This window comes from Malaya genurostris, chromosome 1 (genome assembly GCF_030247185.1).
Source record: "Malaya genurostris strain Urasoe2022 chromosome 1, Malgen_1.1, whole genome shotgun sequence".
Lineage (NCBI taxonomy): Eukaryota > Metazoa > Arthropoda > Insecta > Diptera > Culicidae > Malaya > Malaya genurostris.
Genome location: NC_080570.1, coordinates 115,324,748 through 115,340,835, shown reverse-complemented (window position 1 = coordinate 115,340,835; position 16,088 = coordinate 115,324,748). Strand labels below are relative to the sequence as shown.

Below are 16,088 nucleotides of genomic sequence, written 5' to 3'. Positions count from 1 at the left end.
ACTAGACAGCCAATTCAGTAATACTGGCTGCCGCCGTACTAACCCTCTGTTTTATATCGTCTCACTGTTTCCCGTTCTGCGAACAGGAAAAGGAATTCTAACAAAGGGGCAGTCCATGCGCCGCTCTCAATAGCAGGTATAAAACGAGCTGTCATATGGCAAATAGCGTCATTTAAGTTAAAGCAGTTACTCTGAACGTACGAGAACCGTCAAGCACGATGGCACCGAAAACCAGTGGAAAGGCAGCCAAAAAATCCGGCAAGGCCCAGAAAAACATCGCCAAGGGAGATAAGAAAAAGAAGAAGATCCGCAGGAAGGAAAGCTACGCTATCTACATCTACAAAGTGTTGAAACAGGTCCACCCTGATACCGGAGTATCCTCGAAGGCGATGAGCATCATGAACAGTTTCGTCAATGACATCTTCGAACGCATTGCATCCGAGGCATCGCGTTTGGCCCATTACAACAAACGTTCGACGATTACCTCTCGCGAAATCCAGACCGCCGTTCGTCTGCTTTTGCCAGGAGAGTTGGCCAAGCACGCCGTTTCGGAAGGAACCAAAGCCGTCACCAAGTACACTAGCTCCAAGTAAACTGAGTGAGAACAACCAAACCCCCCCGATCGTGTGTGTGCATACGAATCGCCAAGCATAATCGGCCCTTTTAAGGGCCACAAACAAATCTACACAAAGTGTTAAGTTCGCATATTTCCCTCATTCAATCACCAAACACATTTTGTTCGTTGATGATTTTACCTTCATCAGCCAACAAACACCTAACGAGAAAAACAGAACAAATTATGAACAACACAGGTACAATTGTTCTCGCGTTTCGGAGTATTCATCCATGCCATATGGACAATATATTGTTCGGAGCAAAAATATGTTGGTTTCGAAATAAAGAAAAGTATCGATTACTTTTCGGACCAATCGACAGACTTGGTCGACCAACCAAATAATAAATTGCTACACATACACATGCATGCTACTGTAAACCAACCAATGACATATCAACAGCAATCGTTTTTCTATCCTAGGCGGCTTTGAGCAAATGCTGCATGTTGTATAGTCGAAATTCGAAGCCAACAGCATTGACAGTTGACCAGAACAGTTGAATGGGAATGAATGATTTCGAAAAGATAGTTCATGTTAAACAACATAACTAATTTCTTTTCTCAAATGTTACGTTTTTCAGCGGCGCGTTGAGTAGTACTCAAGTGTCAACAGCAGTTTGAAACTCACAACCGACCAGAAATAATAATGTCGTGTTTGCTTGATGCGAAACCGAAAACCAGTTTCCACCCTAACGACTGCTGGTTAAATTGTTTGTTTGAAAACCTAGTTGTTGGACTGAAAAATCTAGTCAGTTTCGAACCCGGTTGAATTCACACTACTCACTACTCTATTGCACACTTCTTACTATTCTCATATCATCACCACCACCACCACCATCATCATCATCATCATCATCATGATTATAGATTATAATGAATACCAGCAAATGCTAACTAATTCTTTGCGAAACATATTGGTGGCCCTGAAAAGGGCCTTTTATCCTTCCGTATTATGTTATGTGTGTTCTCGTTACGACGTTTAACCTCCGAAACCATACAGAGTGCGACCCTGTCGCTTCAGAGCATACACGACATCCATGGCGGTGACGGTCTTGCGCTTGGCGTGTTCAGTGTAGGTTACTGCATCTCGGATCACATTTTCCAGGAACACCTTCAGCACTCCACGAGTTTCCTCATAGATCAGACCGGAGATACGCTTGACACCACCACGACGAGCCAGACGACGGATAGCGGGCTTGGTAATTCCCTGGATGTTATCACGAAGCACTTTACGATGACGCTTGGCGCCTCCTTTTCCGAGTCCCTTTCCTCCTTTGCCGCGACCAGTCATTTTTCTCTGCTAGCTGCTTGTTCTTGCAAGTAAGACAGTACAAGTGAAACTAATGCCACTTCGCAGACCGGTGCTTTTTTTTATACCTACCGAGAGGGTCCGTTTCGTGCTTTGCTTTGTGCTGATTGGCTGCTTCAGAGCGGTCGGGCAGGTATAAAACAGCCAGCCAGGTCCGTTTTGAGCTCATTCTCAGGGTTGCCACATATACAGATTAATCTGCATTTTACAGATTTTTCGGATAAATTTGTGACCAAGATTCTGTATATGCAGTTTACAGATTTTTGGCAAAAAATACAGATTTGTACAGATTTTTGATAGCGTGGATTAAAAATTGAAAAAAGATCAAGTTAAAATATATTAAATGATGGTATTGATTATTATTTCAAAGTGAAAACATTATCCTGATTGTGTGTTAATTCTAAAAAGAGGTTTTTTCAACTACAAAATCATAAAATTCAGACTAAGAAAAGTTTTGGTTTCTTTAAATTTGGGTTCTAAAGACTTTTTCATTCCGTTGTGCTTCGATTTCTTATAACTTTTACATACAGATTTTCAATACAGGTTTTTGAGCTCCCGATACAGATTTACAGATTTTTCTTCTGAAAAATGCAGATTTAAATGTGGCAACCCTGCTCATTCTGTGTTTTGTTTTCAACGCGTACAGTACGGTGTAGAGAGAAAGGATAAGCAAAAGAAAGAAATAATGGCTCGTACCAAGCAGACCGCTCGTAAATCGACCGGAGGAAAGGCTCCTCGTAAGCAACTGGCGACAAAGGCTGCTCGCAAAAGTGCTCCTGCTACTGGCGGAGTGAAGAAACCCCATCGTTATCGGCCAGGAACAGTAGCCCTTCGGGAGATCCGTCGTTACCAGAAATCGACTGAGCTGTTGATTCGCAAGCTGCCGTTCCAGCGTTTAGTGCGTGAAATTGCCCAAGATTTCAAGACCGACCTTCGCTTCCAGAGTTCCGCCGTCATGGCACTGCAGGAGGCCAGCGAAGCCTATCTAGTCGGTTTGTTCGAGGACACCAATCTATGCGCGATCCACGCCAAGCGTGTTACCATCATGCCAAAGGACATCCAGCTGGCTCGTCGGATCCGTGGCGAACGTGCTTAAACAGGCTATCGGCTTTCGTTTGATCTCACAACATATACCCCAAAGGCCCTTTTCAGGGCCACCCAATCAATTACCAACGAGTTTACGAATTCGAATATTTTCCCTTAAACAATCACATACTCAGACACACACACACACAAGTTGCGCGCGCACAGAAAATGACATCCGATCCGTTGCACAATTCATGCCCCATATGGAAAGTCAGTAATCTATAGGTGTTTGAAATGTTTTCCTTATTTTTTGGTCTTTCATTTTTGTTTCTGCTAAAGTAGCAGTTGAGAGGAGAATAGACGACCTGCTGACAGACAAGCAGCACAGACAATACACATTGCTTCCCTGTTACATAGTTCAGCAAAATTTGTAACCCAGCTTGCAACACATCGTGCACTCGCCGTGTCATGCCATGTGACTGACTGCCTGACAATTCTGACGGGATTCGGCCACCAGTTACTAGTATTACTCTGCTACTGCTACTCTCAATACACTATACTATACAATATTGGTTCAAAATCATGAAAATACCAATTTGTTTCGTTCCAAGACTACCCCGACAGACGCTTGCTTGCCGTTGACATAGTCAACGTCCCATCCCCAGACGACTGGTGGGGATGTTTCTGGCGAAAGAAATACACAGCAATTGCCAATCTTTGAATAGTAGGCTAATGTTCGGTTGGGTTCGGTGCTTTCTTCCGGTACGTGACAATTTTCGGCCAATATCTATCAAATATAAGCAACACTCAAATTCGGTATCAAATCAAATCACTGCTCGAGTTCTTTGTTGCCAATCGATTGAGACTGAGAGACTGACTATGTCTGGCACGCACGCTAGACAGATGGAGGTGTCGAAGGATTATTATTATTATTTAATGGTAATACTTGCACCGTATATTTTGCATGTAAAATCCTAAATGCGCTCCACAATTCCGGTATTCTGATTTGGGAAAGATTGTTTTTTGGTTTTTGCTTCTGATGACAAATATTCTCAGCCCAGCCAGCCGTTTGTGGTACGTGAACAACACACCACACATTTGACTCGTTGTGTTAGAAAGGACTTCGGTTTGTTTGATTCTAATTTTTCACTGTCGAAATTTTTAAACATCCTCTCTCTTGGAATTGACCTGTCCTGATGTTCAGGTTTAATATTTGCAAGATGAACCAAATTCAAATGGCAAAACAAGTTCATTACAAAAAATAGTAACCAAAATGCTTTCAGAACAACCGACACGCCCGGGCGTTGGCGACGTTGGCCAGCATTATTCGTTGGCAGTGCCATCGTGTTCCAGATTTCGGAAGGCATGTTCGGAAATATTATGCTCACGTAACATATCTGTTAGTCAAATTGTTTAAAAATTGTATTTTCCAAATGCAGAACACGGAAAAATTGAAAAGCTTAGTCACCGGTTCGTACTGCGTTTTGGTCGTTTGATCGATTTGCGCCAGACAGCAGGTTCAAGTTTGACCGATTCAATCTCGTGCGCGTCGCAACCGTCATCGAACGGGTTGTGTTAGTTGTCAAGAGAAAATATTTCTCTTCCCAATGAACCATGTTTCGTTGGAGTCCGCATTGTTTAAATGGTACTGTTTTACTATTTTTGACAATTCGAAATAAGCATGTACCGTTTGTCCGATATTGAATGCATATTTCGCTATCATCACTGCCCGTCCGGCTGTTCGCGAATGGTGGAGCAGAAAGTTCAAACATCGTAGCAAACATAAAACCACTCTTTGGCGATACTTCCGCTGCTGTCGATTCATTGTTTACAATTTAAAAACAATAGTCCAGAAAAATTACCTACACCTACCTAGCACCGAATGGTAACCGTCATGTGCGTATTCCCTAACAGGGCCGACGGATTCGGTGCCCGAACGTATCGCACGATTCTACTGCATTCACACACTCGTTTGTATTCGCTTAGTCGTTCGCTCGTTCTACCTGCTTTAGAAAAGTGCACATTAGAAAAAATGGCTGAAACCGCTGTTGACGTATCGGCCGCAGCTCCGGTTGCTGCTTCACCGGCCAAGGCACCGAAGAAAGCCAAAGCCGCCAAGGGAGAAGCCAAAAAACCGAAGAAGCCATCGACACATCCACCAGTCAATGACATGGTAGTGGCTGCCATCAAGACGCTGAAGGAACGCAACGGATCTTCGCTGCAGGCCATCAAGAAGTACATCGCCGCCAACTACAAGTGCGACGTCGCCAAGCTGGCCCCGTTCATCAAGAAGGCCCTGAAATCTGGCGTCGAGAAGGGAAAGCTCACCCAGACCAAGGGTTCCGGTGCATCCGGCTCGTTCAAAATCAAAGCCGGTGCCAAGCAACCGGCTGGCGAGAAGAAGCCGAAGAAGGCTGCTGCCAAAAAACCGAAGAAGGCTGCCGGAGAGAAGAAAAAGGTTGCCAAGAAACCCGCTGGCGAGAAGAAACCGAAGGCCAAAAAGCCTGCAGGTGAGAAAAAGCCGAAAGCCGCCGCTGCAAAGAAGGCTAAGGCAGCACCAGCCAAGGCCGCCAAGAAGGCTGCTGCACCGAAGCAGAAGGCCACCAAGCCATCGAAAGCCGCTGCCAACAAGCCCAAGACCCCGAAGCCAAAGAAGGCCGCGCCAGCCAAAAAAGCTGCCCCGAAGAAGGTGGCTGCCAAGAAGTAAATTGACCCATCGTCAGTCAGTCATCATCATCATGTCGAATTCTACCGTTCTTATTTCGACGGTGTTCAACAAAACAGTCCTTTTCAGGACTACCAAAAAATCCATGCAAAGAATTAATCGATATTTCCTACTTCGCTCGCTTTTGGGTAGTCCGCTTCAACAAAACTGCACAGTAAGAAAAAAAAAAAAAGTATGCTTTTATCCATCACAGCAGCACTACTTTCTGAGCGTGTGCTTCACCGACACGCTATAGTGGATAAATTGGTGCGCAGCCATAGAGCCGACCCCGCTGCTACGCGCATGCTTCTCTTGTAGTACAATCAAATATGTTCGTTCGCTCAGTCGGTAAGCAGCGACGAAAGGATCGGTAGGTGATCAAATGAAAATGCGGACGGATTATGCACGATGATTGATGAAGTCCGTTCGTAAAAATCTAGCTTGCGAAAATTCATCAATAAAAATGGTTGATGTTTTTGTTCCCAATTATATTTGTATTTTAAAACTATCCCAGTTTTCCTTTTCTTGGAAAATGAATGCCGTTATAGTTTCCATTTAGTGTAGAGCCAGTTCGGACACGGTATCGCTCTGTACGCGGTTTTTCGTATAATCATATTTAATTTAGTAGCTTGACTCTCCAGACGATTGTCGTTTTCATTCAACCAACCTTGCTTGATCGGTAAAAAAAAAATAAATCTATTCTCCAGCGCAATCGACCACCGACCATCGACTTTTCACTTGTAATGTGGGAAATTATCCTAGAAGCTATGGAAAAAAAAAAAACAAGTCTTATGGCGCTTGCATGAGTAAATATGATTGATCGATAGTAAAATAGTAAATTTCTATAAGTTCTTTATCAGAAAATTGTGGTCGTCCTGAAAAGGACGTTTGTTCGATTGGTTTCAGTGCGAATCAAGTGCAATTTAGGCCTTCTTTTCGGTTTTCTTCGGGAGCAACACTGCCTGGATGTTTGGCAGTACACCGCCCTGTGCGATGGTAACTCCGGAGAGCAGTTTGTTCAACTCCTCGTCGTTACGGATGGCCAGCTGCAGATGACGAGGGATGATTCTCGTTTTCTTGTTGTCACGGGCAGCGTTACCGGCCAATTCCAGCACTTCGGCGGCCAGGTATTCCATCACTGCCGCCAGATAGACCGGTGCACCGGCACCGACACGTTCGGCGTAGTTTCCTTTCCGAAGCAGACGGTGGATTCTGCCTACTGGGAACTGCAGACCAGCACGGTTCGAGCGGGACTTTGCCTTTCCCTCAACTTTTCCTCCTTTGCCACGGCCAGACATTTTCTTTTATGTGTTTTGTTTTCGTAAAAAATCCACGAAACGATGCTAACAGCTAGGATGCTAACTCGGTAATACTGGCTGCCGCAGTACTAACCCTCTGTTTTATACCATCTCGCTGTTTCTCGTTCTGCGAATAGGCAGAGCATTGAAGTCTACGTGATGGCTTTCTCAATACTTAGCAGAGAACTGACTGTTGAGTCGATGACTGACGTTTTACAAAAAGAGTTTATTCAATTAAGTCGAGTGCTTTTATAGCGACTGAAATCTGGCAACTCATTCGAGGTTTATATCTTTTTACCGTATCATTTAAGCCGACTGAAAAGGTGCTATTTACATATTACGAACTACTACAATTCTTCCCTCTTCAGTTAATTAATACAATCCTAAACTTTTAATACATTATGTACATTATATATAAAACAATTCATTTTATATACAAAATTTGATAATATGAATTCATTGGTAAATAAAATTTTTATCTTTTTTTCTTAACTTTTAATCTACTCGAACGCCTAATGTTAGGCAATGAGTTTTGATTACTGGATAAGCAGTTCTTCTACTGGCCATGTTCGACCTCAACTGGAACTTGTGATTTCCGAGTTTCGATGATTTCCTCCGACGAATCAAATCCATCAAAAATGAACGAATCCATAAAAATCTTCATCATTTTGCTTGTTGCGCTGCTTTGCGTTGTGTTGGTTGATATCGTCATCCTCACGTCTTCGCTTGCTCAGACGGACTGGCGGAAAATCGCCAAAAATAACTGACGCTCTCGACCGATGCTTTCCTTCCGCCAAACGGAGTTGATGCCTGTGAGCTGTCACCAAACGACCACCGAGCGAGATCTTAAACAAAATTTTGCGCAATCCAGACAAAAAAAAATTTCCTCAAAAAAAATATCTCAGCTCGGGGTAGCAGCGAAAACGGCACCGCAGCAGCAGCAACCAACAAGCAGATTGTCGTGTATCCAAAATCTGGCTTTGGGAACGGTTTTTCCCAGTATCCAAAAATCAGAATATTTCCAGAGCAATTTGCGCTCAAAATCCTCCAATGCCGGTCACGCAGACAAATCCGCAACGCAGCGGCCAAATTTCCGCGCTCTGCCTGGTGACAAAAGAACAAACAATAAGTTCTTTGAATTTGATACAATTGTGAATAAAATACGTTTACAGATATCACAAACAAATTTAGCGATATTATAAAATTCAACAGAACAAAGAAAATCTACCTCTTTGTATTAAAAATTTTAAATAAAAAAATTGATTTCCAATATAATTTGCCAACTGGTATAATGGAATCCAAAATGGCTTACAAAAGAGGCAAATAAAACCGACGCCACCGACTCACCTGCAAACAAAATGTCCAGCACCCCAAGCGTTTTAAACACTATTTTATCACCAGCGCACTACCGGGCAAAATTATACCCCCGGATTTTATATATCTTTTTCGCTTACTCACTACCGGGTAAAAACTCCCCCCGGATTTTATTAAAAAATTACTTTTTCTCGTCGCCACTGAAGTCTACGTGATGGCTTTCTCAATACTTAGCAGAGAACTGACTGTTGAGTCGATGACTGACGTTTTACAAAAAGAGTTTATTCAATTAAGTCGAGTGCTTTTATAGCGACTGAAATCTGGCAACTCATTCGAGGTTTATATCTTTTTACCGTATCATTTAAGCCGACTGAAAAGGTGCTATTTACATATTACGAACTACTACAAGCATAAAGCGCAAAAGAGGATCAAATTTTGACAAAGGGGCTGTCCCTACTGCGTTGCCTGTAGCAGGTATAAAACGGGGTTTCTTGGGCGAGCTAGCGTCATTTACGTGAAAACAGCTACTCTGAACGCACGTCAACGTTAGAACGATGGCACCGAAAACTAGTGGAAAGGCGGCCAAAAAATCCGGCAAGGCCCAGAAGAACATCGCCAAGGGTGATAAGAAGAAGAAGAAGATCCGCAGGAAGGAAAGCTACGCTATCTACATCTACAAAGTGTTGAAGCAGGTCCACCCTGATACCGGAGTATCCTCGAAGGCGATGAGCATCATGAACAGTTTCGTCAATGACATCTTCGAACGCATTGCATCCGAGGCATCGCGTTTGGCTCATTACAACAAACGTTCGACGATTACCTCTCGCGAAATCCAGACTGCCGTTCGTCTGCTTTTGCCAGGAGAGTTGGCCAAGCACGCCGTTTCTGAGGGAACCAAAGCCGTCACCAAGTACACCAGCTCCAAGTAAACTGAGAACAACACCGACCCCGTGTATGCGAGAACTAACAAACGGCCCTTTTAAGGGCCACAAACAAATCTACACAAAGTGTTAAATTCGAATTCTCGTGTGTTGTTTTGCTTGCTTCTTCTTTACTCGTTTCGATTGTGATGGTGGTGGCCGTTTGTGAAAGAAAGTGCAATAGAGGGAAGGTGCTGGGCAATTGGTTTGAGTGAGTTTAGTTGTTTTGAACAATCTCATCCAATTTGTGCATTACATTATGCTGGAACTGAATTCCTTGAAACCAGCCACACACCGTTGCGGAAGCGAGAGAGAGCGAATTGTTTTAGGCACTACTTTTGTACAGGGATGACCAAAGATTTCCCGCCTTTTCCGAAGAACGGCGAAAGAAGACATTGATAAAACAAAAAAAAGTACGGGTGTGTAATGTCAGAGACATAACTGGATGTCGTGAATACGAATATGACACGCTTTATTTATACTTCCGAATTCGAATTGGTAGTTGATCGATTGTTTGAATTGTGCAACTTCCCCCTCTTTCATTACTAGAATTTTAAACGATGCGCCTAGACTAGATTACAGATTAGTTACATTAATCATTCTGAAACGCAATTAAATATTATGAAATAAGCAGTATAGTTCTTTATAATAAAATAATGGTGGCTCTGAAAAGAACCTTTTATGAAAGCGTTCGTGATGGAGAGTGACGAGTTGAGTTCGAATTCCGATGGATACCGTTGACTTTCGATGGATACCGCTGACTTCCTTCATCTGTTTCCAGGCTGACCAGGCTGTTGTCCGTGGGTGCGATACTGATATGGTTTGTGTAGGTATAGCGTTCACAATCGATTACAATCTTTCAGTAAAGGAAACTTCAAGTTGCTGGATTGATCAATGATACAATAGGCCTGTGATATGAAAAGTATGAAATATATCTACGGCTTTCTACATTGATGTTCCTAGCAAAAACAAGATCGATACATGTGCCTCCAATCGTAGTAGCTTGTGAAGGATCAGATTCCATATCCAGCTTCATATACTTGCTCATGAAATCAATGAATTTAATATTATCTTGTTTTGAGGCATCTATATTGAAATCCCCCACAACGATCATCGGTGTAATTTTACGAGAATATAAAAATAAATTACGCGTGATGAAAAATTGCTTCTCTTTGTAAGTTGTATCTGGCGAAATATATAGAACAGCTAACAGTGTTTTTATACCATTTAGCATAATATCGATTGCACATATGTCGCCGAAATTGTCAGCCAACAACAAATTTTCATCATATTGCTCACTAAGTTGTTCGAGTTTATGAACAGTAGCAATCAAAGACGCAGTGTCCTTTAGGTAAATTGCAACACCACCAGCTCTACAATTAGAACGTTTATATTCGGCGATGCAATTATAGCCTGTTATACTCACTGCAGAACAATTGTCCAACCAAGTTTCACTAAATGCTAAAATATCAACTTTGGTTAGTATATTGTCAGTGAAAATATCTGAAGCATGAGCATTTAAGCTTTGAACATTGAAACTGATTAAGCTTAAACCTTGATTTGTCATAGCGATAAAATCCAACAGTGCGTCACTGATTGTGGATAGTTTATGACTGGATAGTCGGTTTAACTCTGTTCTCAGTTCCGTCATTCTGGGCGAATCACTACCCTTTGAGTGCCAAAATTTGAAGAAGTTCTTTTGGTTAGTTAAGTAAAGCCCATCCATTGTTGTCACCCGTGACAATCCAACATATACTAGTTGTTGTTCCAAAGATTTATCGTAGTCAAGTACAATTTCAGAAAATGTACCTCCCTGCGATTTATGGACCGTGAGTGCACATGCACTAACTATCGGAAATTGAATTCTTTTACAGTTGATGCTACCAAGCTTAATATTGGCTGATCGTTTTAATATAGGTACCCAATCAAATTGCAGTTGACCTGGGTTAGAATACACTAAAGGTCTAGATTTGACCTTTAAGCTGGCACCGATAATATTACTCTCAAATTTTAGCCATAATCGAATAATGCGCTCTTCGGGATTATCATCATCATGTTCGATAAATTTAAGCTCTCCTATGGCCCCGTTAACTAGCCCATCTTCGACATCAATGTTAGTTGAGATCATATAGGGCATTCCAAGCGTCAACCGTAATAGATAAGGTAGACCGCCTGTTTCCACTACGCTCATCTTATGCATCTTTAATCTAGCACTAGCTAGTTGTTCCGCATTTCGATAACCTGTGAAAACATCGTTGACAATAAAATCATAGCCCTCTCGTTCACGCAATGCTTCCGTATTATATCTTTCAACATCCATATTGCGATGGAAGAGACGTATAGCATTCGGAACATTTTGTTTACACCACTCAGCTGTTCGAAAGCGGCTTTCAATACGCTCATTTTCAGAATCAGTAAGTGGCATACCATTACCTATTTTAGTAAGTATGGAAGAAAATTCAATGTCAGCTTGTCGCATAACTTGAACTAATGGGAAGAAATTAAGTGATTGCCAGAGTACAGGTCCAAGAATAGAGTTTTTACATGGCTTGAAAACTGGCCGTGCGTTCACAGGTGGCAGTTGGCGAAGATCACCACAGAATATTATATGAATTCCGCCAAAAGGATCATCATAGTTCCCAGTGATGTCTTGCAACCGAGTGTGAATAATATTAAGCATATCTGCGCCAATCATGCTTACTTCGTCGATAATAATCGCTTTAACGCCTGCAAAAGCATTGCGATACAGTTGAAGTGCTTCGAACCCAAGTTTTGAACTACTTCTACGTGCCATTGAAATTCGAAAAGCAGAATGAACTGTAGTGCCTCCAATAGCTACCGCTGCTTTCCCTGTTGATGCACAGGCGACATATGCGTTTTTAAGTAAATTGTGTGCTTGACTAAAACGATTATAAGTCTCCATCAATATTTTCAGAGTAAACGTTTTACCACATCCTGCGGGGCCAGTGAAGAATATCTGCAAAGGCGTGTTCATACCGTCGAACGCATGCAAAATATCAATCAAATGTAAAATCAATTTTCTTTGATCTACATTTGTGGCCCTGACCATAGCACAATAATCCTGTTTGCTCATGACATTGGTACGTTTTTTGATGACAGCTGACAGAGCACCAGTAGGCAACTGTTCTATATCATCATCGTTGGGCTCCATAGTTATGGCCCGTACGTACTCATTGTGTTTATCGTTGGATTTTTGTTGATCATCACTTTCATTTTCTTCTGCAACACGAAGATATTCTTCGACGATCTGTTCCAACTTAATATCACAATCATATTCTTTTAACTTGTCGAATATGATAGTTTTATTTTGATCATACAAATCTATGAACTTGTTACGATCAAGAATATCACAAGCTTCATTTCGAAATGGTAGAAACAGAAGAACCATTTCACGCTTGTAATCGTTTAATTCAGACATTTTATATTTCAACCATCGCACTATGCGAGGTGCATTTCGCTTCTTATACGAATTCGTGTTACTGTTATCCTTCGTGTAACACGCTACGAAGTCAGCTAAACAAATGTCATCGAGATCTGCACGCTTTTCATATTTTTGTACTATGTTCAGCGTCCAAACATCGGTAGAATCATCATCAATTCCTTCCTCGTCCATTTGTTTAGTATGCTTTCTAGACTTTATACGTTCATGTGGCCACATGGTGGGTATAAATTGTACTTTCCGGCTGGCTTCTGACATTGGTTGACGTAGTAAGTACCAAGCAGCTTCTTGGGCACACATTTCTACTGAATTTAGCATTTTAATACTAACTTTTTTCAGTAATGAAGCATAATCTTGATCAGGGTATTCTTCTTGTAACTTAACTAATTCGAGATGTAAGTTACTAATACCTCTGTTCGTTTTATTAACATATTCAACAACATACGCAGCACATGAATATTCATCTAGAATAAATTGAAGATCCATGTTTGACAGTAATTTGTTTGCAACCCATTTATTATACGGGTTGGTCCAAAGTTCTTCCATGGAACGTTTCAAAAGAATTATAGGTCTTGGTGTGGAGGCACGAATTACATCCAAGTAGTCATCGTATGAACAATTACAATCGCAAAGGTATTCATCTAATGTCGCATAAATTTTTATATTCAAATTTTCGCGCATTTCTTCACCTTTTGTCGTGAATACGACTTACTTTACTATGGGGTGCCTTTTCAAAATTAGCCATATGGAAGAATGGGCAGAACTTAATCGTGAATATCTCGACTTGTATTAAAGGCAGCAACATAATTCTTTCACCATTTCATCAAAAATATGATCAGGAATTTAGGATAATATTTTGAACAGTGTGAGATAACCACAAACAACTCAAATATTAAGTTTTCTCAAACTTTGAAAACAACGCGGAAAACTTTTTATTTTTGCTTGGCTTTTTCGCGCAAGGACGACGATTTTGAGGTAGTCAGGCACATATCTTCAACTGACTGCGTATAAAAGAGGAAACGTGGTCGAAATTCGGTCATTTCTTCTTGTGCGTTGGATGCAAGCAGACGTCGTGGGACCAGCAGCTTCGGAGAGCAGACCTTTTGCGTGGTGCCAAACCTCAAACGCTCAGGTCGTGCTCTCATTTGGACTTCAGCCGTCAGGTGGAGCAGTCGGCAATGAAAGCAGACCTTTTGCGTGGTATAAAACCTCAAACGCTTAGGTCGTGCTTTCATTTGGACTTCAATCGTCGGGAGCAGCGGTCATCGATAATGAGAGCAGGCCTTTTGCGTGGTGCCAAACCTCAAACGCTCAGGTCATGCTCTCATTTGGACTTCAGTCGTCAGGTGGAGCAGTCGTCAATGAAAGCAGACCTTTTGCGTGGTATAAAACCTCAAACGCTTAGGTCGTGCTTTCATTTGGACTTCAATCGTCGGGAGCAGCGGTCATCGATAATGAGAGCAGGCCTTTTGCGTGGTGCCAAACCTCAAACGCTCAGGTCGTGCTCTCATTTGGACTTCAGCCGTCAGGTGGAGCAGTCGGCAATGAAAGCAGACCTTTTGCGTGGTATAAAACCTCAAACGCTTAGGTCGTGCTTTCATTTGGACTTCAATCGTCGGGAGCAGCGGTCATCGATAATGAGAGCAGGCCTTTTGCGTGGTGCCAAACTTCAAACGCTCAGGTCATGCTCTCATTCGGACTTCAGTCGTCAGGTGAAGCAGTCGTCAATGAAAGCAGACCTTTTGCGTGGTATAAAACCTCAAACGCTTAGGTCGTGCTTTCATTTGGACTTCAATCGTCGGGAGCAGCGGTCATCGATAATGAGAGCAGGCCTTTTGCGTGGTGCCAAACCTCAAACGCTCAGGTTCGTGCTCTCATTTGGACTTCAGTCGTCAGGTGGAGCAGTCGGCAATGAAAGCAGATCTTTTGCGTGGTATAAAGCCTCAAACGCTTAGGTCGTGCTTTCATTTGGACTTCAATTGTCGAGAGAAACAGTCATCGATAATGAGAGCAGACCTTTTGCGTGGTGCCAAACCTCAAACGCTCAGGTCGTGCTCCCATTTGGACTTCATCCGTCAGGTGGAGCAGTCGGCAATGAAAGCAGACCTTTTGCGTGGTATAAAACCTCAAACGCTTAGGTCGTGCTTTCATTTGGACTTCAATCGTCGGGAGCAGCGGTCATCGATAATGAGAGCAGGCCTTTTGCGTGGTGCCAAACCTCAAACGCTCAGGTCGTGCTCTCATTTGGACTTCAGCCGTCAGGTGGAGCAGTCGGCAATGAAAGCAGACCTTTTGCGGTATAAAGCCTCAAACGCTTAGGTCGTGCTTTCATTTGGACTTCAATCGTCGGGAGCAGCGGTCATCGATAATGAGAGCAGGCCTTTTGCGTGGTGCCAAACCTCAAACGCTCAGGTCATGCTCTCATTCGGACTTCAGTCGTCAGGTGGAGCAGTCGGCAATGAAAGCAGACCTTTTGCGTGGTATAAAGCCTCAAACGCTTAGGTCGTGCTTTCATTTGGACTTCAATCGTTGGGAGCAGCGGTCATCGATAATGAGAGCAGACCTTTTGCGAGGTGCCAAACCTCAAACGCTTAGGTCAAGCACTCATTAGGACTTCAGCCGTCAGGTGGAGCAGTCGGCAATGAAAGCAGACCTTTTCTGAATTTAATTCTTGAACTCAGATCCAGTTCCTAATTTCAGAATTCTTCAAATCGGTTCTTTTTAGAACCATAATAATACTCCCAAAGAATTATGCGAAATTTTACTTTTCTGTACTCTATACAACCCATTTTTAAATTGGTTGCAGTTTGTAGAACTTCCTTCTGATTTGCTATATAAAATGCATAGCACCGACTCAGAAGCCATTCATTTCGAATTTGGCTGTCGTTGTCAACGTATCGATTATGGCGCGATCGAGGCATCTCCAGGCGAAATACAAAGCTTGCTACCGCAAGCGGAAGAAGCAGGAGGCTTCAACAGAACTCGCAGAAGGAGAGCCGAGTCGGCTGTTGAGACGCGTTGAGCAGACAGTAGCAGAGCCGAGTGATGGAGGTGGTTCGTTGAGTTCGCAACCGAGTGGAGTACAAGATGAGCACTCGAATGGAATCCGATCAGGTATGTTATTATCACTTATTCTGAATAGTGACGTATTGATTTTCCGATCGGATCCAAGCTACCCTGGATTTCGACAGCGTTTTTAGAAATATCAATAATATTCGTTCGAAGTTCTAGTGATAATATTACGGATAGCAGAATAACGGTTCTTGATATTTTCCAATAATCTTACATCCTGTTGATTAACCTTAATGCGCGCTGAATAATCGATATTTCATATGATTGATTTTATTACTTCAAAACTTTTAATGTCATTTAGTAATTTGTTCATTACGATTAGTATGATTATTATTATTATTATAATTATTATTATTATTATTTATTATTATT

General features: G+C 42.3%; 5 protein-coding genes across 5 annotated transcripts; 3 read left to right on the top strand and 2 right to left on the bottom strand.

Moving 5' to 3' along the window:
- Positions 1-218: 218 nt before the first annotated feature.
- Positions 219-593, top strand: LOC131425481 (histone H2B-like). The gene has a single exon (XM_058587424.1). The coding sequence runs from the start codon at positions 219-221 to the stop codon at positions 591-593; it is 375 nt and encodes a 124-aa protein (XP_058443407.1).
- A 999-nt stretch (positions 594-1,592) lies between these two features.
- Positions 1,593-1,904, bottom strand: LOC131425482 (histone H4). Its single transcript, XM_058587425.1, has one exon. It carries the CDS (start codon positions 1,902-1,904, stop codon positions 1,593-1,595), a length of 312 nt encoding a protein of 103 aa, XP_058443408.1.
- Positions 1,905-4,980: 3,076 nt separating this feature from the next.
- LOC131440478 (histone H1B-like) lies at positions 4,981-5,688 on the top strand. The gene has a single exon (XM_058611791.1). The coding sequence runs from the start codon at positions 4,981-4,983 to the stop codon at positions 5,653-5,655; it is 675 nt and encodes a 224-aa protein (XP_058467774.1). The 3' UTR covers positions 5,656-5,688.
- An 887-nt stretch (positions 5,689-6,575) lies between these two features.
- Positions 6,576-6,950, bottom strand: LOC131440472 (histone H2A-like). The gene has a single exon (XM_058611777.1). The coding sequence runs from the start codon at positions 6,948-6,950 to the stop codon at positions 6,576-6,578; it is 375 nt and encodes a 124-aa protein (XP_058467760.1).
- Positions 6,951-8,818: 1,868 nt separating this feature from the next.
- On the top strand, positions 8,819-9,193 carry LOC131440465 (histone H2B-like). Its single transcript, XM_058611766.1, has one exon. The coding sequence runs from the start codon at positions 8,819-8,821 to the stop codon at positions 9,191-9,193; it is 375 nt and encodes a 124-aa protein (XP_058467749.1).
- The last annotated feature ends 6,895 nt before the right edge of the window (positions 9,194-16,088 follow it).

Coding starts and splice junctions, on each gene's coding strand:
- LOC131425481 (XM_058587424.1), top strand. CDS start 219: ATGGCACCGAAAACCAGTGGAAAGGCAGCCAAAAAATCCGGCAAGGCC.
- LOC131425482 (XM_058587425.1), bottom strand. CDS start 1,904: ATGACTGGTCGCGGCAAAGGAGGAAAGGGACTCGGAAAAGGAGGCGCC.
- LOC131440478 (XM_058611791.1), top strand. CDS start 4,981: ATGGCTGAAACCGCTGTTGACGTATCGGCCGCAGCTCCGGTTGCTGCT.
- LOC131440472 (XM_058611777.1), bottom strand. CDS start 6,950: ATGTCTGGCCGTGGCAAAGGAGGAAAAGTTGAGGGAAAGGCAAAGTCC.
- LOC131440465 (XM_058611766.1), top strand. CDS start 8,819: ATGGCACCGAAAACTAGTGGAAAGGCGGCCAAAAAATCCGGCAAGGCC.